A 26,151-nucleotide genomic window follows, 5' to 3' on the forward strand; every position below is an offset into this window, starting at 1 on the left:
GTATTTTCTTCCTTATTACAACACAGACTACAACCAAGCCACAACAGTACAGATGACAAATATGTCCGTAAATGATTTACTTCATGGGATATGTCAAAATGGCATTGTTTATAAAAAAATATAGAAAATATCTCCAACCAGTTAAAATTGATAGTTGTTTAAGTTAAAAAAAAAACACACTTTGATCCTTACATTTCAACAGATTCCCAGCACACAGTTTAGTTGATCCTTACATTTCACCAGATTCCCAGCACACAGTTTAATTGATCCTTACATTTCAACAGATTCCCAGCACACAGTTTAATTGATCCTTACATTTCACCAGATTCACAGCACTGTTTAATTGATCCTTACATTTCAACTAATTCCCAGCACATGTTGATGTTTACTATCATTGATTGTTAACTCATCAACTGATTCCCAACACATTTTGATGTTGACTCTCATCAACTGATTCCCAACACACATTTTGATGTTGACTCATCAACTGATTCCCAACACATTTTGATGCTGACTCTCATCAGCTGATTCCCAGCACATTTTGATGCTGACTCTCATCAACTGTACCTCAGCACATTTTGATGTTGACTGTCATCAACTGATTCCCAACACATTTTGATGTTGACTCTCATCAACTGATTCCCAACACACATTAGGATGTTCACCGTGATAAACTGATTCTCAAAATGTTTTGATGTTCACTCTCAATGACTGATTCCAAACACACATTTGGATGTTCACTCTCAATAACTGATTCCCAACAAACATTTGATGTTCACTCTCATCATCCTATTTATTGCATACATATGGTTAATAATTTTTTTTATTTGTAAGTGAGAGGTAAAACCAGAATGAGCTTAATAAATATAGAGTGATTTTTACAGCCTAGATTGTCTTTCGTTCACACCCACACAGACACACACACATGTATATGCATTCATTCCTTGTTATACCAATGGCAAAGGGCCTGTATGTGTTCATTTTTAATATAAACATTTTATCGTGTATGTCTTTGTTCAGATTTTATGGCATCAACCATCTACATTATGTATGTTAATCCACATACAACCAATTGTAGTGTCTGTCTGTCTTAGTGATTGTTGACATATTTGATCATTTCAGTACATGACGAAAATGTTATATTTTTCAGTTATACATTAAAACAAAAAAGAAGAGAATTGCAAGTGAAATTGCATTATAATTTGTTATTATTACATTATAATTGGGACAGCTTTGGTGGCCTAAATGGTTAGAGTGTCCACCTTGGATGTGGGAGGTTGTGGGTTCAAACCCCAGCTGAGTCATACCAAAGACTTGTAAAAATGGTACTAGCAGCTAGCTGCATTGCTTGGCACTCAGCATTAGAAGGTTAGTTGGCCTAGTGTCAGAATAATGTGACTGGATGGGACATTATGCTACATGTCTGCGGTATGATGCCCCAGTGCTAGACATCATTATTAACTGCCACACTGTAGACATCATAGCGATATGATAAAAATTGTTAAAGCTTCTTTAAAAATCCAAATCTCTGTCACACACACACACACACACACACACACACACACTATAATTGGTTATTGTTACATTATAATTATATCTCATGAACCAAGAATAAAATAAAGTGAAATATACGATTTATGAGTGCTGAAAGAAAATTGTCCAATATAATGGATTTGTATCCATTACCTACACTATAAAGGGGTAGCAGTCTGCATCCATTACCTGCACTATAAAGGGGTAGCAGTCTGCTGAGGGTTTTTATATTGAGGATCAGATTTAATGCATCCTTGACTCCTTACCTGCATTGTAAAAGACAGCTAATGGAATTTGTTGTAAGGGACCAAAGTTAATGAATCCATGACCCCATACACTTATTACAAGCAATATTAAGGTGCTTTAGAGAGAGGGACCAGATTTAATGAATTCCATTAGACTCTACTGTCATTATAAAAAAAGAGATGTTAAGGGGCTTTAGAGGGAGAGAAGTAATTTAATAGATCCAAGGCATCTTAGCCTGAAGGGGCTTTAGAGGGAGAGAAGTAATTTAATAGATCCATGGCATCTTAGCCTCAAGGGGCTTTAGAGGGAGAGAAGTAATTTAATAGATCCATGGCATTTTAGCCTCAAGGGGCTTTAGAGGGAGAGAAGTAATTTAATAGATCCATGGCATCTTAGCCTCATTACAAAAAGGGTGCATAATTAGGAGCTTTAAAGGGAGAGACTAATTTCAATAGATCCATGGCACCTTACCCTCAAGGGGCTTTAGAACGAGGGTCCAAATTTAATTGATTCATGGCACCTTATCCTCCTTTTGAAAAAGAGTGTATACTAAAGGGTTTTAGAGGGAGAGATCCAATTTAATAGGTCCATCACACCTTACCTGCATTGTAAAAAGGAATGGCAGTATATCAAGGGGCCCAACAGTGATAGGTCCATCACACCTTACCCGCATTGTAAAAAGGAATGGCAGTATACCAAGGGGCCCAAAAGTGATAGATCCATCACACCTTACCTGCATTGTAAAAAGGAATGGCAGTATACCAAGGGGCCCAAAAGTGATAGGTCCATCAGACCTTACATGCATTGTAAAAAGGAATGACAGTGTACCGAGGGGCCCAAAAGTAATAGATCCATCACACCTTACTGGCATTGTAAAAAGGAATGACAGTATACCAAGGGGCCCAAAAGTGATAGGTCCATCACACCTTACCGACATTGTAAAAAGGAATAACAGTATACCAAGGGGCCCAACAGTGATAGGTCCATCACACCTTACCGGCATTGTAAAAAGGAATGGCAGTATACCAAGGGGCCCAAAAGTGATAGGTCCATCACACCTTACATGCATTGTAAAAAGGAATGGCAGTATACCAAGGGGCCCAACAGTGAATGCCTTCTGTTTCATGAAATAGAGATTTCTAATTCATACTCATAGTTGGGCCTCTGTAATTGAATATATAAAATAAAAATGGAAACTGATATTCCTCTTGAAATTAAGAATTTCCATATTAGTTATATTTATCATGTATATAATCCATACATTTTAGTCTTAGACAAGCTATATAAGGAAAGTTGTACACAAGTTTTCCTTATTTCTGACATAGAAGCCAAGTGAGATAAGACTTTTACTCAACACCATTGTCATTCAACAGGTGTAGCTCAAATTACTGTTAGTATAAATAGCCTGCAAATCTTTGACCATTGCAGTGAAAGAGCATACAAGGCAAATATACAATGAGATGACATCACAGATTAGTAAATTTATTGGTGGTTGAGAAAATTTATTGCTGTGTAGTTCACTCTCCTTCCTGTTTGCATGTCAGCAGTTTTTTTTTCCAGCATTATCTGATTTATTCATTATGCTGACTGTAGTTTTTCAAGGACTGAAAACTTTAGATTATACAGGTCTAACTTTTTGGCACAAGTTTTTGGCACTGTTTGAGATTTCCAGGGTCACACGTAACGTTTTAAACTGGCTGAGCAAGACATTTGAGTATTTCAGTTATTTCATGCTTGAGTTATCAAAGTTTTCCAGTAAATGTTTGTCTTGCTTTATTTCAGTTTATTGACTTGCTTTTGTCAGTGTACTGTATTGTTTGTCCTGCTTTATTTCAGTGCACTATATTGTTTGTCTTGATTTATTTCAGTGTACTATATTGTTTGTCTTGATTTATTTCAGTGTACTATATTGTTTGTCCTGCTTTATTTCAGTGTACTACATTGTTTGTCCTGCTTTATTTCAGTGTACTATATTGTTTGTCCTGCTTTATTTCAGTGTACTACATTGTTTGTCCTGCTTTATTTCAGTATAATGTATTGTTTGTCCTGCTTTATTTCAGTGTACTGTATTGTTTGTCTTGCATTATTACAGTGTACTCTATTATTTGTCTTTTTCAGATGCCTCATAAAAGACTTTGAAGCTCGACCCTTCTCCTGGGACTTACTTGATCATCCATTCATTAAACAAGTCCCACAAGACACATCACATGTAAGTAGTATCCATTCTTTAAATAAGTCCCACAAGACATGTCACATGTTAATAGCAGCCATTCATCATATAAGTCCCACAAAGCACATCACATGCAAGTATCATCCATTCATCAAACAAGCACATCACATGCAAGTATCATCCATTCATCAGCCAAGTCCCCAAAAGCACATCACATTCAAGGATAATCCATTCTTCAAACAAGTCCCACACAGTACATCACATGCAAGTATCATCCATTCATCAAACAAGTCCCACAAAGTACATCACATGTTCATAGCATCCATTCATCAGACAAGTCCCACAAAGCATGTCACATGCAATTATCATCCATTCATCAAACAAGTCCCACAAAGTACATCACCTGTTCATAGCATCCATTCATCAAACAAGTCCCACAAAGCACATCACATGTTAGTAGCATCCATTCATCAGACAAGTCCCACAAAGCACGTCACATGCAAGTATCATCCATTCATCAAACAAGTCACACAAAGTACATCACATGCAAGTATCATCCATTCATCAAACAAGTCACACAAAGTACATCACATGCAAGTATCATCCATTCATCAAACAAGTCACACAAAGTACATCACACGTTAGTAGCATCCATCAAACAAGTCCCACAAAGTACATCACATGCAAGTATCATCCATTCATCAAACAAGTCCCACAAGACACATCACATGCAAATATCATCCATTCATCAAACACGTCCCACAAAATACATCACACATTAGTAGCATCCATTCATCAGACAAGTCCCATAAAGTACATCACATGCAAGTATCATCCATTCATCAAACAAGTCCCACAAAGTACATCACATGCAAGTATCATCCATTCATCAAACAAGTCCCACAAGACACATCACATGCAAATATCATCCATTCATCAAACAAGTCCCACAAAATGCATCACACATTAGTAGCATCCATTCATCAGACAAGTCCCATAAAGTACATCACATGCAAGTATCATCCATTCATCAAACAAGTTCAAGACACATGATATGTTAGTAGAAGCAAGTCCCACAAGGCACATCACATGTAAGTCACGCAGTACCACAAAACTGGAACCTTTCGTTCTACCACATCCAGTTTAAATGTATGACTGCATTGTTAATAATAATGTAGTGTTAGCATGACCACACTGTTAAGAGAACTACAATAATAACATGACAATAGTGTTAACATGGCTATAGCGTCAACATGACTATGGTGTTAATATAACTGCAGTTTTAAGATGACTGCATTATCACCTGCCTTAAAACAGAGCATTAAAAGGTTAAAAGGTCAAAGGTTATGTTCACAGACTTGGAAGAACAAAAACCAAAAAAGGTTTCTGCACAATATTATTTTTTCAACCTATTAGACTTAGACCAAATTTAGTGTATGGCTTCCATTTGGAGTTATTTTGAAACCCATAGATTTAGGTCAAAAGGTCAGAGGCCTAGGTTATTGCTGAAAAAATGAAAATTGCTTTTGGGACACAATTTTCATTATGTGCTCATGTATCTTCACCTTGGTTTATGGATGGTTTATACATTAGACAAGAAAGAAGCCTTTCGATTTTTGCATTAAAAAGTCAAGGACACTGACTAGAAGAAAAGAAAAATGTTTGTGTAGGATTTGCATGTAAGGCATGGAAGATCTATTGATATTTTAGGGGTCAAGGTCATTATGATGCAAAGAAAAAATGGTTTTGCAGATGAACTAAGCCAGTTTTTGTGGATGACTTGTGCATTAAAACTAGATTTTGAGGTCAAAAGGTGGAAGGTCATGGTTATGGGAAGCCTAATAAGAAAATTATGGTTTCTGCACAGTAATTTTAGTTTGTAAGTTGTATATTTTGACGAACGGTCAAAGTCATGGAGACACATTGGTAAGTAATCCTGTGAGTCAGCTGTACCCTACTAGTGCCTACATAGAGGACTGTTCAGCATGATGCAGGTGTGTGCTGTGCTATTTATGGTATGCATGTTAATTTCAAGCAATCTATAGGTTAAGTTACTGTGAGATATGGAAATTTAATTACTGTAACCTATATAAATTAAGTTACTGTGACTCATAGAAATTAAGTTTAATACCCAACATCACAATTTAGCTCAAGTGTGACTACACCTGCAAATACTGGAGATTTCTCAGTGTAGTAGGGTGTAGTTTATTGGATATTACAAAGACAGGAGATTTCTCAATGTAGTAGGGTGTAGTTTATTGGATATTACAAAGACAAGGGATTTCTCATTGTAGTAGGGTGTAGTTTTTTGGATATTACAAAGACAGGAGATTTCTCAGTGTAGTAGTGTGTAGTTTATTGGCTATTACAAAGACAGGAGTAGAAAAGGTTCTGATTACTATACATGACTTTTATTTAGTTGGGTAGCAAGTTATAGCAGTTAATGCTAATTTCCCATTTATATCATTTCAGTTGAAGGAAAAGTTAATAGCACTCACAGCTCAGATGGAGAGAATAATCCATGAGCCTGATGCCACCACAAAACAGGGCCAACTGAAGTCACACAGGAAATCTCGTAAGGAGCCCTTGCAAACTGTGGATGACCTGGCAATGCTGGAAGTCTTGGATGAGGTAAAGAGAAACAAGGAAATATTTTTGTTGCCTATTTTAAGGACAGAATACATGGAAAATATTGCAGTTTTCCCATTGTTAATTGCCTGAAGTCAAAGGCAGATTCTTTTTCTCCCTCTAATACACAATATTAAATTTTAACTAATCCTGCCTTTCACCGATCCTGATAAAATCAAACATAAACCAGTTCAGTTTCTACTTTAGCATTTTTATTCTATAACATCAACTCAAAATAACAACAGCTGCATTTCACCAACAAAATGTATGAAATACACTATGCGCTTTCATATTTCTCTGATTATTTATTGCAAAAGGTGATATGACAGCCTCTCCTTGGTCATATATCAACTATTTTCTTGGCATTTCTGACACTTTCTTATTCTCTTCTCTTGATATTCTATTTGCAATCACACTCTATTTGAATCATGCAGCCATTTTACAATCACACTCTTTTTGGATCATCCAGCCATTTTGCAATCACATTCGATTTAGATCATCCAGCCATTTTGTAATAACACTATTTGGATCATCCAGCCATTTTGCAATTGCACTCGATTTGGATCATCCAGCCATTTTGCAATCACACTCAGTTTGAATCATCCAGCCATTTTGCAATCACACTTTACTTGGATCATACAGCCATTTTGCAATCACATTTGATTTAGATTATCCAGCTATTTTATAATCACACTATTTGGGTCATCCATCCATTTTGCAATCACACTCTATTTGGATCATCCAGCCATTTCACAGTGCACCTTGTATACACTTCACTGCACAATGGATTAAATGTTTATCAGCAATCATATAAATAGTAAACTAATATTCTAGATTATTTGACCTTGAGTTAGCAAACTTGAACTTTCCATTTGGTTAATGCTAGCCTGTTACCCTATACATATTAATATGGTAGCCTGTTACCCTATACCTATTGATATGGCAGCCTGTTACCCTATACCTATTGGTATGGCAGTCTGTTACCCTATACCTATTCATATGGCAGCCTGGTACCCTATACCTATTGATTTGGCAGCCTGTAACCCTATAATTTTTTATTTGGCAGCCTGTTACTTTATACCTATTGATATGGCAGCCTGTTGCCTTATACATATTGATATGGCAACATGTTACCCTATACCTACTGATATGACAGCCTGTTGAAAATCTTGTTATGACTCCTCCAAACAAGAAGTCATATAAACATGAGGTTTTCTGCAGACTGAGGATATCTTACAATGTCTCCTTGGTCCCAAATGAAAGTGTGCCAATTTGGCATTCAGTATGTCCACCACAGCAGCTAGTCTGAGTGTGTGATTAGGATTTTTAACGTAGCTTTAACAATTTGAATCATATCGCTATGATGTCTGCAGTGTGGAAGTTGCTAGTGATGTCTAGCACTGTGTCATCATGCCACAGATGTAGCATTGTGTCCCACACAGTCACATTATCCTGACACCAGGCCAACCAGTCCTAATGCTAACCTCATAGTGCTGAGTGCAATGCGAGGCAGCTGCTAGTACATAGTTTATCAGTCTTTGGTATGACTTGGCTGGAGATGGTGTAAATACTCAATAATTAAAATAAAGAAATGCTTTAATCTTGAATTCCTGGATTTTATTTTGGCCAGTAGTGTTACTCCCATAGAAAGACTCTTTCCTTTTTTATATCCATCACCCACTGATCAAAGCACTTCATAGTTTGGAATGTATGGAATGTACCAATTTCAGTGACACCTTGGTCAAAGCACTCCATGTTTGGAATGTACCAATTTCAATGACACCTTGATCAAAGCACTCCATGTTTGGAATGTAACAATTTCCATGACCCCTTTATCAAAGCACTTCTTGTTTGGAATGTAACAATTTCCATAGCCCCTTTATTAAGACACTTTAACATTATCACAAACTCTGTACTACATGTCATTGTTTGGAGTAACAAGGACAAGAGTTTCAAAGTGCACACAATTTAAGGTTGAGGTTTTTTATGTCAGGTCTTATCATTCTCTCTGTACCACTCCTGGGCAAGGCCAGGAAGCCAAGTACCACTCCTAACCCAAAGTTCTAGCTTTGGGTGGGGTCAGGAAGTTAGGTATCACTCATAAACCTTAGTTCTGGTTTTGGGTGGGGTTAGGAAGTCAAGTACCTCTCCTAACTCATAGTTCTAGCTTTGGGTTAGGTCATGAAGTCAAGTACCACTCCAAAGCCTTAGTTCTGTCTTTGGGTGGGGTCAGGAAGTCATGTATGTCTCCTAAACCTTAGGTCTGGTATTTTGTGGGGTCATGACCTCAATAACTATAAAGTGTACACAGTTTGATAAATGTTTTGTAGAAAGGTTTTATCTTCACTTATTTATTTATAACCAAAAAACCTTGACATCATTACAAAATAAATGTATGGACTTTACTGATCACACCCCAGGGTCCGATTTCATCGTGGAGCAGTGGGGTCAGACTTCATTGTGGAGCAGTGGGGTCAGAATTCAGTGTGGAGCAGTGGGGTCAGAGTTCAGTGTGGAGCAGTTGGGTCAGATTTCAGTGTGGAGCAGTGGGGTCAGATTTCAGTGGGGAGCAGTGGGGTCAGATTTCAGTGTGGAGCAGTTGGGTCAGATTTCAGTGTGGAGCAGTGGGGTCAGATTTCAGTGTGGAGCAGTGGGGTCAGATTTCATTGTGGAGCAGGGGGGTCAGATTCTTGTGTGGAGCAGTGGTGTCAGATTTCAGGATAGGGCTATGGGGTCGATATCTACATCACCACTTGGTGAAGTTTATAATTCTCTATCAAAGCCAATACTATCTACAAGATACATTGGATGTCTAAATCCAGTAGTACATATGAGATAAATTGGATGTCTAAATCCAGTAGTACATATGAGATAAATTGTATGTTTAAATCCAATAGTAGGCCATTGTAATATGTAATAAATTGTTTATCTCTAAGGCTATTAGTACATGTGTGATCAATTGTGTTCAAGGTCATTATAATAAAAGATACATTTTATCTCTAAGACCATTAGTATATGTGAGATAAATTGCATGTCTAAGGCCATTAGTATATGTGAGATAAATTGCATGTCTAAGGTCATTAGTATATGTGAGATAAATTGTTTGTTTAAAGCCAGAATCTTTCTAAGAAAAGGGAAGAAATGATTATTTCTGCCAGCAATGTAAAGGAAAGTTGATGGAAAGGCAGTTGGACACCTATTTTTATGCCTAAAATTGCAGTCTATTGATATTAATTTAATTTTCCTTTTGCAGGAAGCAATTGTCACGCAGTTACACAGTAGATATGATCAGGGTACCATATACACCTACATAGGAGACATTCTGCTTGCAGTTAACCCATTTACACCTCTTACAATCTATGGAGAACAGGTAACCCATTTACACCTCTTACAATCTATGGAGAACAGGTAACCCATTTACACCCCTTACAATCAATGGAGAACAGGTAACCCATTTACACCTCTTGCAATCTGTGGAGAACAGGTAACCCATTTACACCTCTTGCAATCTGTGGAGAACAGGTAACCCATTTACACCTCTTACAATCAATGGAAAACAGGTAACCCATTTACACCCATTAAAATCTATGGAAAACAGGTAACCCATTTACACCCCTTACAATCTCTGGAGAACAGGTAACCCATTTACACCCCTTACAATCTCTGGAGAACAGGTAACCCATGTACACCCCTTACAATCTCTGGAGAACAGTAACCCATTTACACCCCTTACAATCTATGGAGAATAGGTAACCCATTTACACCCCTTACAATCTCTGGAGAACAGTAACCCATTTACACCCCTTACAACCTATGGAGAACAGTAACCCATTTACACCCCTTACAATCTGTGGAGAACAGGTAACCCATTTACACCTCTTACAATCTGCGGAGAACAGGTAACTCATTTACACCCCTTACAATCTCTGGAGAACAGTAACCCATTTACACCCCTTACAACCTATGGAGAACAGTAACCCATTTACACCCCTTACACTTTATGGAGAACACGTAACCCATTTACACCTCTTACAATCTATGGAGAACAGGTAACCCATTTACACCCCTTACAATCTATGGAGAACAGGTAACAATCTATGGAGAACAGGTAACCCATTTACACCTCTTACAATCTATGGAGAACAGGTAACAATCTATGGAGAACAGGTAATCCATTTACACCTCTTACAATCTATGGAGAACAGGTAACAATCTATGGAGAACAGGTAACCCATTTACACCTCTTACATTCTATGGAGAACAGGTAACCCATTTACACCCCTTAGAATCTATGGAGAACAGGTAACTCATTTACACCGCTTACAATATATGGAGAACAGGTAACCCATTTACACCCCTTACACTCTATGCAGAACAGTAACCCATTTACACCCCTTGCAATCTATGGAAAACAGGTAACCCATTTACACCACTTACAGTCTATGGAGAACAGGTAACCCATTTACACCTCTTACAATCTATGGAGAACAGGTAACCCATTTACACCTCTTACAATCTATGGAGAACAGGTAACCCATTTACACCTCTTACAATCTATGGAGAACAGGTAACCCATTTACACCTCTTACATTCTATGGAGAACAGGTAACCCATTTACACCCCTTAGAATCTATGGAGAACAGGTAACTTATTTACACCGCTTACAATCTATGGAGAACAGGTAACCCATTTACACCCCTTACACTCTATGCAGAACAGTAACCCATTTACATCACTTGCAATCTATGGAAAACAGGTAACCCATTTACACCCCTTACAGTCTATGGAGAACAGGTAACCCATTTACACCTCTTACAATCTATGGAGAACAGGTAACCCATTTACACCTCTTACAATCTATGGAGAACAGGTAACCCATTTACAGCCCTTACAATCTATGGAGAACAGGTAACCCATTTACACCCCTTACAATCTCTGGAGAACAGTAACCCATTTACACCTCTTACAATCTATGGAGAACAGTAACCCATTTACACCCCTTACACTCTGTGGAGAACAGGTAACCCATTTACACCCCTTATAATCTGTGGAGAACAGGTAACCCATTTACACCTTGTACAATCTGTGGAGAACAGGTAACCCATTTACACCTCTTACAATCTGTGGAGAACAGGTAACCCATTTACACCCCTTACACTCTATGGAGAACAGGTAACCCATTTACACCCCTTACAATCTATGGAGAACAGGTAACCCATTTACACCCCTTACAATCTATGGAGAAAAGGTAACCCATTTACACCTCTTACAATCTATGGAGAAAAGGTAACCCATTTACACCCCTTACACTCTATGGAGAACAGGTAACCCATTTACACCCCTTACAATCTCTGGAGAACAGGTAACCCATTTACACCTCTTACAAGCACTGATTTTCATAGTTAATTATAGAAAACAGTTTATTGTCTGTTGTTTAACACTTATACCTCTATGTAGAACAGAAACCAAGTTATGCACTCTGTTAACAACCAGTTAAACACAATTACTGTTATTATTATTATCTTCATCTTACCAAAGCAAACAAAGCTGACAAAGAAAATAATCCTCCTGATGCACCTTCAGCAGCCACATCCATATGCCTTCCACATTCTGTTGAAGTTTTTAAATATCAACTTCCTATATATAGAATATTTGACAAACCCTTGTTTCCTTGCAAATATTGTGGTGGGTTGATGTATATAGATTATTCTTTCTTGTTAAAAAGGTAAAAAATACAATTATTATTATTATTATTATTATTATTATTGTTGTTTTTTACCTCAGCAAGCCAAGATATACATGAATGCTGCCAAGGGAGATAACCCTCCTCACATCTTTGCTGTGGCTGACCAGGCCTATCAGATGATGATGCATAACAAAAAACATCAGGTATCGTACTGTCTGTAAAAATTAAATCCTCCATCACCGGTAGGACATCCCTGTACCACTAAGGCAGTATTGTATTGTCTGTATAGATTAAATCCTCCATCACCGGTAGGACACCCCTGTACCACTAAGGCAGTATTGTATTGTTTGTATAGATTTAACCATAAATAGTAGAATACATACCCTTTCACTGCTTGGGCAGTATTGTATTGTATGTATAGATTCAATCCAGTGGAACATCCTTCTACCACTAGGGCAGTATTGTATTGTCTGTATAGCCCTTTACCTCATATAAACCCCTTTGGATGAATCTACCCCATTCTTTTGGAAGCCTCTACCTGATTTGAATGCAGGCATGTTTAGATGGCTCTGCAAAATTTGCATGGAAGCATGTTTGGATGCTAAGTTACTGTAAACATCAACCATTTTGAGCTGGTTTTTGTCGCACCACCTTTGGGGAAAATGCTGTATTAGATATTACGGGCATTGTGGTAAATGACCATTATGTCACTTCATGCGGTTGCTGTTTAAGATCTAGTCCTAGTCTGCTATTGAGATTATCTGGGTTGGATTCTCCACTCTACAAAATGGAGGCAGCGGATTTCATTCAGTATTTATTTGAGTTTGGGTGAATAGAATTATAACTGAAAGCTTTAAGTTGGATATACTGAGTTCAGATATTGTAGGCAACGTTGATTTTTGAAATTTTATCAAATTTGGAGGATTTAGTGAAGTAGATATTGAGTATGAGCAGGTAGATTTTGAGGTTGAGAAATGTCATGTACGGTTGGTCATGCTGTTTCACTGGCTTAATGGTGAACTAGTTCTCACCGAACGTTTAGTTTATACAAAATTATTCCATGAAAAACAATTATCCAACTATAAAGCTTAAACCTTTCTATAGATAACGGATGTGTACCAAAAAGGTAAACCGATTAAAATTGATATTGAACTTAAGATATACTACACTTCTATAAATTTAACAGGCAGGTCTCAGCATACTGAGTGGAATAGGTAACAAGTGCTCTATTTTTATCACCCTGCACTGGGTGACTTTATTACATGTATATTAACTGCCTATACAGCCACAAACTGTAGGAGGTAAAGGGATAGACTCAATCCATCAACAGTAGGACATCACTACACCACTAGGGCAATATTGTATGGTCTGTGTAGACTAAATCCATCAACAGTAGGACATGGCTACACCAATAGGGCAATATTGTATGGTCTGTGTAGACTAAATCCATCAACAGTACAATACCATAAAGACATTATAGTATGGTCTGTATAGACTTAGTCCATCTACACTTACATTCAGTAAAGACACTTTAGCATGGTCTGTATAGACTCAGTCATCAACACTAAGATACATTATGGACACTTTGGTATGGTCTGTATAGACTCAGTCCATCACTTACATTCATAAAGGACACTTTAATATGGTCTGTATAGACTCAGTCCATCAACACTTACATTCAGTAAAGACACTTTAATATGGTCTGTATAGACTCAGTCCATCACTTACATTCATAAAGGACACTTTAATATGGTCTGTATAGACTTAGTCCATCAACACTTACATTCAATAAAGACACTTTAATATGGTCTGTATAGACTCAGTCCATCACTTACATTCATAAAGGACACTTTAATATGGTCTGTATAGACTCAGTCCATCAACACTTACATTCAATAAAGACAATATAGCACAATCTGTGTAGACTCAGTCCATCAACACTTACATTCATAACGGACACTTTAATATGGACTATATATATGCAGTCCATCAACACTTACATTCAGTAAAGACAATATAGCACAATCTGTGTAGACTCAGTCTGTCAACACTTACATACAGTAAGGACACTTTAGTATGGTCTGTATAGACTTATATTCAATAAGGACACTTTAATATGGTCTGTATAGACTTAGTCCATCAACACTTACATTCATTATGGACACTTTGGTATGGTCTGTATAGACTCAGAGCATCAACACTAAGATACATTATGGACACTTTGGTATGGTCTGTATAGACTCAGAGCATCAACACTAAGATACATTATGGACACTTTGGTATGGTCTGTATAGACTTAGTCCATCAACACTTACATTCAGTAAAGACACTTTAGCATGGTCTGTATAGACTTATATTCAGTAAGGACACTTTAATATGATCTGTATAGACTCAGTGCATCAACACTAAGATACATTATGGACACTTTGTTACGGTCTGTATAGACTCAGTCCATCAACATTTACATTCAATAAGGACACTTTAGCATGGTCTGTATAGACTTATGTTCAGTAAGGACACTTTAGTATGGTCTGTATAGACTCAGTCCATCAACACTCAGATTCATTAAGGACACTTTAGTATGGTCTGTATAGACTCAGTCCATCAACACTCAGATTCATTAAGGACACTTTAGTATGGTCTGTATAGAGTCAGTCCATCACTTACATTCATAAAGGACACTTTAATATGGTCTGTATAGACTCAGTCCATCAACACTAAAATACATTATATACACTTTGGTATATCTTTATAGACTCAGTCCCTCAACAGTCACATTCATTAAGGACACTTTAGCATGGTCTGTATAGAGTCAGTCCATCAACACTGAGATTCATTAAGGACACTTTAGTATGGCCTGAGGTTCATACTTTGTTTGAGTGTTAATTTTCTTAGTTACAACTCTTCCACCCACAATATTAGATTATTACTAAACATGCAATGTAAACTTATAATTTGTTCTTACTGTTTATTGTGATAAGTGAGGACTTGCAGTGCATTGTTGATTATTTGTACTTACAGTGCATTGTAATAAGTGGTGAGTCAGGATCAGGAAAGACTGAGAGTGCAAATTTTCTAGTCCAACAGTTAACACTTCTAGGAAAGGTAAGACATATGAGGAGACACAATTAGAAATTTTGTCTAGCAAATGTATAGTGCATAAGACGACATATATAAAGCTCTTCTCAACACTATCTGTCTGTCTGTCTGCCTGCATGTCTCTCTGTCTGTCTATCTATCTACTATCTGTCTATCTGTCATTATATCTATCTATATATCTGTCCATCTGTCTGTCTGTCTGCCTGCCTGCCTATATATGTCTGCATGTCTGCCTGTCTATCTTTCTATCTATCTATCTGCTAATTTTCTTTTAAATGGGGGTGTATTTATGTATCCATATTAATAAGCTTGCATTATTGACATATTACAAAATTCATAGATTATTTAGTTTATAAAATATAACTTGAATAACAGTTATTTATGTATTAAGAGATTAGGTTAAATAGTGCATGTAATATAATTACTAGACTAAGTATTTGTTCTTTCTTATGGTTCATATTCACACATGTCCCAAGTGACATGGAGTTTCTTTTTGGTTCATATTCGCAACAGGAATAACCCATATATAATCATCTAGTGACTTTGGCAACATGTTTTTTTATGAAGAATTTAATTAGAAAAGGAAATGAATGATGATTAGATTTGAAAAGTTAAACCGTATTTTGTTGATGATAGAAATTTACCAAATTAGAGTTTTGATAAATTTGATCCTTGAAGGTAGGAGCTTGAGTAATTTGATTTATGGTTATTTTCTTCTGACTAATGTAGGCCCCAAATAGGACACTGGAAGAAAGACTTCTGCAGGTTAACCCTTTGATGGAAGCTTTCGGCAATGCCAAGACTGTCATCAATGACAATTCTAGTCGTTTTGGAAAATATTTAGAAATGTTCTACACTGGCAATGGCACAGTTGTAGGAGGTACGTGAACTTTAATGGGAATAATTATGCTCTATATTACTAATGTCATAATCCTTGGTGGAGTGTTAACTTTAATATGACAATTCTTATGAACAAATCTATGATTATCTTGACCTTGGCTTTTTCATGTGCGCAAATCTGATATATATATATATATATATATATATATATATATATATATATATATATATATATATATATATATATATATAACGCATGCACACATCACACTTTGTGACATCTTAATGGAGATGACAGCTTTTACATTTATGCAAATCAAATTATAGACACACACACATACACACTGTCACATGTTAATGGTGAGTGAAGCATGACAACACACACTTTGTCACATGTTAATGGTGCGTGAAGCATGACAACACACACTTTGTCATATGTTAAGGGTGCGTGAAGCATGACAACACACTTTGTCACATGTTAATGGTGCATGAAGCTTGACAACACACATTTTGTCACGTGTTAATGGTGCATGAAGCATGACAACACACTGTTGCATGTTAATGGTGCGTGAAGCATGACCACACAGTCACATGTTAATGGTACATGCAGCATGACAACACACACTTTGTCACATGTTAATGGTGCGTGAAGCATGACAACACACACTTTGTCACATGTTAATGGTGCGTGAAGCATGACAACACACTGTTGCATCTTAATGGTGCATGAAGCATGACAACACAGTCACATGTTAATAGTACGTGCAGCATGACAACACACACTTTGTCACATGTTAATGGTGTGTGAAGTATGACAACACACACTTTGTCACATGTTAATGGTGCATGAAGCATGACAACACACTGTTGCATCTTAATGGTGCATGAAGCATGACAACACACTTTGTCACATGTTAATGGTGTGTGAAGCGTGACAACACACACTTTGTCACATGTTAATGGTGTGTGAAGCATGACAACACACTTTGTCACATGTTAATGGTGCATGATGCATGACAACACAACATATGTGATATCTTAATGGGGAGTGGCCTTAAGTTTTTGGAGCATTTGCCTTGGATGCAGGAGATAGTGGGTTTGAACCCTGTCTGAGTCATACCAAAGACTTGTAAAGATGGTACTAGCAGGTGCCTCGCTTGGCACTCAGCATTAAGAGATTAGTGTTAGGACTGGTTGGTCTTGTATCAGGATAATATGACTGAGTGAGGCATCATGCTACATGTCCCCTGTATTAGACATCACTATAAGCTGTCACACTGCGGACATCATGCTACATGACCACTGTACTTGACATCACTATAAGCTGTTACACTGCTGACACGATGATTCATGTCCCCTGTTCTAGACATCACTATAAGCTGTCACACTGCTGACATCATGCTACATGTCCCCTGTACTAGACATCACTATAAGCTGTCACACTGCTACTTGTCCCCTGTACTAGACATCACTGTAAGCTGTCACTGCTGACATCATGTTACATGACCCCTGTACTAGACATTACTATAAGCTGTCACACTGCTGACATCATGCTACATGTCCCCTGTACTAGACATCACTGTAAGTTGTCACACTGCTGACATCATGCTACATGATCCCTGTACTAGACATTACTATAAGCTGTCACACTGCTGACATCATGCTACATGTCCCCTGTACTAGAAATTATTATAAGCTATCACACTGCTGACATCATGTAACATGTCTCCTGTACTAGACATCACTATAAGCTGTCACACTGCTGACATCATGCTACATGTCCCCTGTACTAGACATTACTATAAGCTGTCACACTGCTGACATCATGCTACATGTCTCTTGTACTAGACATCACTATAAACTGTCACACTGCTGACATCATGCTACATGACCCCTGTGATTGACATTACTACAAGCTGTCACACTGCTGACATCATGCTACATGTCTCCTGTACTAGAGATTACTGTAAGCTGTCACACTGCTGACATCATGCTACATGTCCCCTGTACTAGAAATTATTATAAGCTATCACACTGCTGACATCATGTAACATGTCTCCTGTACTAGACATCATTATAAGCTGTCACACTGCTGACATCATGCTACATGTCCCCTGTACTAGACATTACTATAAGCTGTCACACTGCTGACATCATGCTACATGTCTCTTGTACTAGACATCACTATAAACTGTCACACTGCTGACATCATGCTACATGACCCCTGTACTAGACATTACTATAAACTGTCACACTGCTGACATCATGCTACATGTCCCCTGTACTAGACATCACTATAAGCTGTCACACTGCTGACATCATGCTACATGTCTCCTTTACTAGACATTACTGTAAGCTGTCACACTGCTGACATCATGCTACATGTCCCCTATACTAGACATTACTGTAAGCTGTCACACTGCTGACATCATGCTATATGTCCCCTATACTAGACATTACTGTAAGCTGTCACACTGCTGACATCTGACTAAAAATGTTAAAGCTATGTTAAAAATCATACACACACTCACACCAAGACACACAAAAACATCTTTATGTAGAGTGGAGCATGATATCACAATACACTATGTGCCAGTTTAGTGGGGAGTGAAATATAATTACAATACACTATGTGACAGTTTAGTTTGGAGTGGAATATAATCACAATACACTGTGTGACAGTTTAGTGGGGAGTGTAATATAATCACAATACACTATGTGACAGTTTAGTGGGGAGTGGAATATAATCACAATACACTATGTGACAGTTTAGTGGGGAGTGGAATATAATCACAATATACTATATGACAGTTTATTGGGGAGTGGAATATAATCACAATACACTATGTGACAGTTTAGTGGGGAGTGGAATATAATCACAATATACTACCATCTTAATTGGTATTGGAGCATAACAATTAAGACAGTACACTCACGTTGACATCTTAATAGGGATTGGAGCATGACAATTAAGACAGTACACTGTGACATCTTAATAGGGATTGGAGCATGACAATTAAGACAGTACACTGTGACATCTTAATAGGGATTGGAGCATGACAATTAAGACAGTACACTGTGACATCTTAATTGGGATTGGAGCATGACAATTAAGACAGTACACTGTGACATCTTAATAGGGATTGGAGCATGACAATTAAGACAGTACACTGTGACATCTTAATAGGGATTGGAGCATGACAATTAAGACAGTACACTTTGACATCTTAATAAAGAGTGGAACATGACAGTAAAACAAACCAGTTTTTCAGTGCACTAAAAAATTGGTTAGAAAACACCAGTTAATGTACTATGTAATGGGTTACAAAACACACCAGTTTGCCTGTGCATTAAGAAATGGGTTAGAAAGTACACAAGTCACTATACTAAGAAATTGGTTATTAAGTACAACAGTTAGCCAGTTTACAAAATAATGGGTTAGAAAGCACACAAGTCACTATACTAAGATATTGGTTATTAAGTACACCATTTAGCCAGTTTGCAAAATAATGGGTTAGAAAGCACACAAGTCACTATACTAAGATATTGGTTAGAAAGTACAACAGTTAGTCATTGCACTAAGAAATGAGTTAGAAAGCACACCACTTAGTCATTACATAATAAAGCGAGTTGAAAGCACACCGGTTAGTCATTGTACTATGAAATGTTTTAGAAATTACACCAGTTAGACTTTGTACTATGAAATGTTTTAGAAATTACACCAGTTAGACTTTGTACTATGAAATGTTTTAGAAATTACACCAGTTAGACATTATACAATGAAATGTTTTAGAAATTACACCAGTTAGACATTGTACTATGAAATGTTTTAGAAATTATACCAGTTAACATTGTACTATGAAATAAGTAGAGGACCTTGCTCATTTCCAGTGAAAATCTTTTGTGTCAAGCAGAATATTCAAATTATTCAGTGAGTTTTGTTTAAAATCACTGTGAAAGATGACAAGTACTGATTTTGTTTTAATTAATGTAATTAACTCATGACAGTATTCCGGTACCTCAGACATTACATTGCATTGCATCGTTATGTGATTTATGGTGATGTTATTGCATTAATGTCATATGGGCTTATATACTGGAACATTACTCATTGAATAACCACCAGTGAGTCATCACATCAAATTTTGAGAAAATATTATATGGGTTTATTCAACTTTAAAGCACATAGCCATTGAATAACCACCAGTGAGTTATCACATCGAATGTTATTAAATATAAATAGACCATAATTTATAAATTTTAAGATAGTAGTCAGGAATAAAAGTGTTAAATTTGTCTTTGTTTCATTTCCAGCCAAAATTACAGAATATCTCTTGGAAAAGTCACGTGTTATATCACAAGCCACGTAAGTAACAGTGCATAAATCAGTGGCTTTCATTATGTGTACAAGATTGTTCACATGTGTATGCATGTTATTACACTTATAGTTGTATGTGTATACATGTTATTACACTTTTTGTTGCATTTTTATACATGTTATTACACTTATGGTGGCATGTGTAGACATGGTGTTACGCTTAATTTTGCATATGTATACATGTTATAACATGTATTGCATGTGTATACATGTTACACTTATGGTTGCATTTATATACATATGTTATTACAATTATTGCATGTGTATACATGATATTACATTTACAGATGCATGTATATACATGTTATTACATTTATGGTTGCAAGTGTATACATGTTGCTACACTTATAGTTATAACATAAGTTCTTATGATACTGGTTAAGATAGAGACTATAAACCTTACGGTATGTACTTAAACATGCAGTACCAATGTGCTAATTGGTTTAAAAGTTTATCTTATTTCCGGATTTTTTGTTGTTGAAAGGTTTTTGGATTGACGTTGGATATTGCAAATGTTGGCTTATGTAGTTCTATATGTCAAATTTGGGTGAGTATAGAGTATTGGAAATGTTGGCTTATGTAGTTATATATGTCAAAATTGGGTGGAGTATTGAGTATTGGAAATGTAGGCTTATGTAGTTATATATGTCAAAATGGGGTGGAGTATTGAGTATTGGAAATGTAGGCTTATATAGTTATATATGTCAAAATTGGGTGGAATATTGAGTATTGGAAATGTTGGCTTATGTAGTTATATATGTCAAAATGGGGTGGAGTATTGAGTATTGGAAATATAGGCTTATGTAGTTTTATATGTCAAAATTGGGTGGAATATTGAGTATTGGAAATATAGGCTTATGTAGTTTTATATGTCAAAATTGGGTGGTGTATTGAGTATTGGAAATATAGGCTTATGTAGTTTTATATGTCAAAATTGGGTGGAGTATTGAGTATTGGAAATGTAGGCTTATGTAGTTTTATATATCAAAATGGGGTGGAATATTGAGTATTGAAAATGTTGGCTTATGTAGTTTTATTTGCCAGGTGGGGCTTGACAATAAATGTTGGGAATATAGACCTACAGGTCATGCTTGATTTACATCATACATGTGTTCCTGAGGTTATGGCTTAAATTGAAATTGAAATTACTAATTGAATTACTAATTGAATTACTAATTGAGTTACTAATTGAAATTACTAATTTAATTACTATTGAATTACTAATTGAAATTAGTAATTGAATTACTAATTGAATTACTAATTGAGTTACTAATTGAGCTACTAATTGAAATTACTAATTGAATTACTAACTGAATTACTAATTGAATTACTAATTGAAATTACTAATTGAATTACTATTGAATTACTAATTGAAATTAGTAATTGAATTACTAATTGAATTACTAATTGAAAGTAATGATTGAGTAAAGTGATGCACATATGTGAGCTGTACTTGAGTTACAGCATAGCATGCCAGTCATGGCTTAAAAGGAAACAGTGGCACAAATTGAATGTTATGTTTTCATTAGAAATTGTGTTAAAATGAATTCTTTGTAGTATATGTTAAGTTCAAGATTATTTTTAACCTTTTGGGATACAAATTTACGAGACAAATTTAAGTGTAAAATCAGATCTTTATAGATGTACAAGTATTTTTCATGGAAGATTATTTTATATGCTTTAAAATCTTGAGAGAATTCATTCACATTCAAGTTAGTGGTGCTTGGTGACCAACCATAGCTGACCTTTCTCAGCCTCAGACAGATCTGCCAGTTTGTTGTCAACATCTACAGGGCAAAATCATCGGAATTTGATCAATTATCAAAAATCTCTGTACCTACATCAATATCAAAGCCTATATGTGATTTATTGAAGCCTTCATAGTCGTAATTCTACTCATTCAAACTCAACAGAGTACTGAACAAAATCCTTGGCCTCCATTTTGGACAGTGAAACACCCAATTCGGTTATTTTTAATAGCAGATTACAACTAGATCTTAAATATTAGCAATTGCACCTTGTGACACAATGGTCATTTACCTTAATGTCTGTAGTTTCTAAAAGAGGACTTTCCACAAAGGTGGCACTTAGAAAACCATGAAAAAAATGGCTGATGTTTACTATAGGCATGAAAACACAATTCCATGCATATGGTTTGTATGCGAATCCGATAGAGGTATCCGATAGAGGTATCCGATAGAGGTATCCGATAGTGCTTCCATGAAAATGGGGTAAATGGCTGAAAACTCTTGAGTTGAAAATGAATAAGGAATCATGTAACAAGGTTAAGACCCAATTTCATCAATGCCTTAAGTCATAACATTTGATTAGTCAATTTTAAATCTGACCTAACCTTTGGCCAATCGGATAGCAGGAGTTGGCTTAAGTTCTATTGGTGAAAATTCAGGCCAGAATAATATATTCAGTAAGCTCATATTTATTTTCTTTACAGTGGAGAACAAAATTTCCACATTTTTTACTATGTGCATGATGGTTTGAGTACAGGTGACAAAAACCAGGTGTATCACCTAAAGGACAGACACAAATACAGGTGAGTAAACATGTACAATGCTAATTAAATATAAATGGAGTCCAGGTGTAAATACTAATTGAAATTTAGTCTAAATATTAGTTTATTAATTGATTTAATGATTGCATTTTTGTGTTCACTGTATTAGCATGGTAAGATAAAGGTGTCACGCTTACAGTGGCAGTAGTGATTATAGGCTGCATTGTAAAAATATGTATATATTATAATGTTGTCCATCAATTTATCCGTTCATCCATCTGTTCCTGTGTTTCAAGATAAAGATCACAGTGACCCAAATAAAGAACATTGATTTTCTTAACATGAATTTTGTCACTTCCTTTCTACACCATAATTAGAAAAGTTAAAACTTTCAAATTGTAATATTTAATAATATTACCCAGTACACAAACTAACATGCAATATATAATTTCAGCTATATTGCTTGGAAAACAAATTAATTTGCAATATGAAATTTTCAGCTATATTGCCCAGTACACAAGCAAGACGCCAGATGTTAGCACTGTATCTAACAACCGGAGCAAATTCAAGGCCATTCAGCACTGTTTTGATATCATCGGATTCAAGCCAGAGGTAAACAGAATTCTTTATTACATATTAAACTCTTTTGGTTACAGTACCAATATCATCATTTTCATTCTTGTGTGTGACACCATGACATCTCATGTACACATACTGTTTTTATTACAGTACCAGTGCCCTGTATTTCATTCGTGTGTGTATGACACCATGATGTCACATGTACACTTACTGTCTTTATTACAGTACTAGTGCCCTGTATTTCATTCGTGTGTGTATGACACCATGATGTCACATGTACACTTACTGTTTTTATTACAGTACCAGTGCCCTGTATTTCATTCGTGTGTGTATGACACCATGATGTCACATGTACACTTACTGTCTTTATTAAAGTACTAGTGCCCTGTATTTCATTCGTGTGTGTATGACACCATGATGTCACATGTACACTTACTGTTTTTATTACAGTACCAGTGCCCTGTATTTCATTCGTGTGTGTATGACACCATGATGTCACATGTACACTTACTGTCTTTATTAAAGTACTAGTGCCCTGTATTTCATTCGTGTGTGTATGACACCATGATGTCACATGTACACTTACTGTCTTTATTAAAGTACTAGTGCCCTGTATTTCATTCGTGTGTGTATGACACCATGATGTCACATGTACACTTACTGTCTTTATTAAAGTACTAGTGCCCTGTATTTCATTCGTGTGTGTATGACACCATGATGTCACATGTACACTTACTGTTTTTATTACAGTACCAGTGCCCTGTATTTCATTCGTGTGTGTATGACACCATGATGTCACATGTACACTTACTGTCTTTATTAAAGTACTAGTGCCCTGTATTTCATTCGTGTGTGTATGACACCATGATGTCACATGTACACTTACTGTCTTTATTACAGTACTAGTGCCCTGTATTTCATTCGTGTGTGTATGACACCATGATGTCACATGTACACTTACTGTTTTTATTACAGTACCAGTGCCCTGTATTTCATTCGTGTGTGTATGACACCATGATGTCACATGTACACTTACTGTCTTTATTACAGTACTAGTGCCCTGTATTTCATTCGTGTGTGTATGACACCATGATGTCACATGTACACTTACTGTCTTTATTAAAGTACTAGTGCCCTGTATTTCATTCGTGTGTGTATGACACCATGATGTCACATGTACACTTACTGTCTTTATTAAAGTACTAGTGCCCTGTATTTCATTCGTGTGTGTATGACACCATGATGTCACATGTACACTTACTGTCTTTATTACAGTACTAGTGCCCTGTATTTCATTCGTGTGTGTATGACACCATGATGTCACATGTACACTTACTGTCTTTATTACAGTACCAGTGCCCTGTATTTCATTCTTGTGTGTATGACACCATGATGTCACATGTACACTTACTGTCTTTATTACAGTACTAGTGCCCTGTATTTCATTCGTGTGTGTATGACACCATGATGTCACATGTACACTTACTGTTTTTATTACAGTACCAGTGCCCTGTATTTCATTCGTGTGTGTATGACACCATGATGTCACATGTACACATACTGTCTTTATTACAGTACTAGTGCCCTGTATTTCATTCGTGTGTGTATGACACCATGATGTCACATGTACACTTACTGTCTTTATTAAAGTACTAGTGCCCTGTATTTCATTTGTGTGTGTATGACACCATGATGTCACATGTACACTTACTGTCTTTATTACAGTACTAGTGCCCTGTATTTCATTCGTGTGTGTATGACACCATGATGTCACATGTACACTTACTGTCTTTATTACAGTACTAGTGCCCTGTATTTCATTCGTGTGTGTATGACACCATGATGTCACATGTACACTTACTGTCTTTATTACAGTACCAGTGCCCTGTATTTCATTCGTGTGTGTATGACACCATGATGTCACATGTACACTTACTGTCTTTATTACAGTACTAGTGCCCTGTATTTCATTCGTGTGTGTATGACACCATGATGTCACATGTACACTTACTGTCTTTATTACAGTACTAGTGCCCTGTATTTCATTCGTGTGTGTATGACACCATGATGTCACATGTACACTTACTGTCTTTATTACAGTACTAGTGCCCTGTATTTCATTCTTGTGTGTATGACACCATGATGTCACATGTACACTTACTGTCTTTATTACAGTACTAGTGCCCTGTATTTCATTCGTGTATGTATGACACCATGATGTCACATGTACACTTACTGTCTTTATTACAGTACTAGTGCCCTGTATTTCATTCTTGTGTGTATGACACCATGATGTCACATGTACACTTACTGTCTTTATTACAGTACTAGTGCCTTGTCTTTCATTCTTATGTGTGAGATTAGAAGGTCTCATGTACACATAAATCTTTTTAGTTATAGTACAGTATTTCATCTTTCATTCTTGTGCGTGACTTCAGGAGGTGTCTTGTACATATAGACTATGCTACATAATCATATTTTAT

General features: G+C 36.4%; 1 protein-coding gene across 3 annotated transcripts in view; it reads left to right on the forward strand.

Annotated features, from left to right (window-relative positions):
- The window catches only part of LOC149789673 (myosin-IIIb-like), a 235,291-nt gene that overhangs the window by 102,668 nt on the left and 106,472 nt on the right, over nucleotides 1–26,151 (forward strand). For all 3 annotated transcript variants that reach the window (XM_089971686.1, XM_089971688.1, XM_089971687.1), the window contains exons 10-18: nucleotides 3,898–3,988; nucleotides 6,422–6,580; nucleotides 9,831–9,947; nucleotides 12,362–12,466; nucleotides 15,285–15,368; nucleotides 16,092–16,242; nucleotides 20,517–20,568; nucleotides 23,033–23,131; nucleotides 23,590–23,701. In XM_089971686.1, coding sequence (XP_089827812.1) covers nucleotides 3,898–3,988; nucleotides 6,422–6,580; nucleotides 9,831–9,947; nucleotides 12,362–12,466; nucleotides 15,285–15,368; nucleotides 16,092–16,242; nucleotides 20,517–20,568; nucleotides 23,033–23,131; nucleotides 23,590–23,701 — 970 coding nt within the window. The remainder of the gene's footprint in view (nucleotides 1–3,897; nucleotides 3,989–6,421; nucleotides 6,581–9,830; nucleotides 9,948–12,361; nucleotides 12,467–15,284; nucleotides 15,369–16,091; nucleotides 16,243–20,516; nucleotides 20,569–23,032; nucleotides 23,132–23,589; nucleotides 23,702–26,151) is intronic.

Source organism: Sinohyriopsis cumingii, chromosome 10, assembly GCF_028554795.1.
Source record: "Sinohyriopsis cumingii isolate HCF-2022 chromosome 10, ASM2855479v2, whole genome shotgun sequence".
Lineage (NCBI taxonomy): Eukaryota > Metazoa > Mollusca > Bivalvia > Unionida > Unionidae > Sinohyriopsis > Sinohyriopsis cumingii.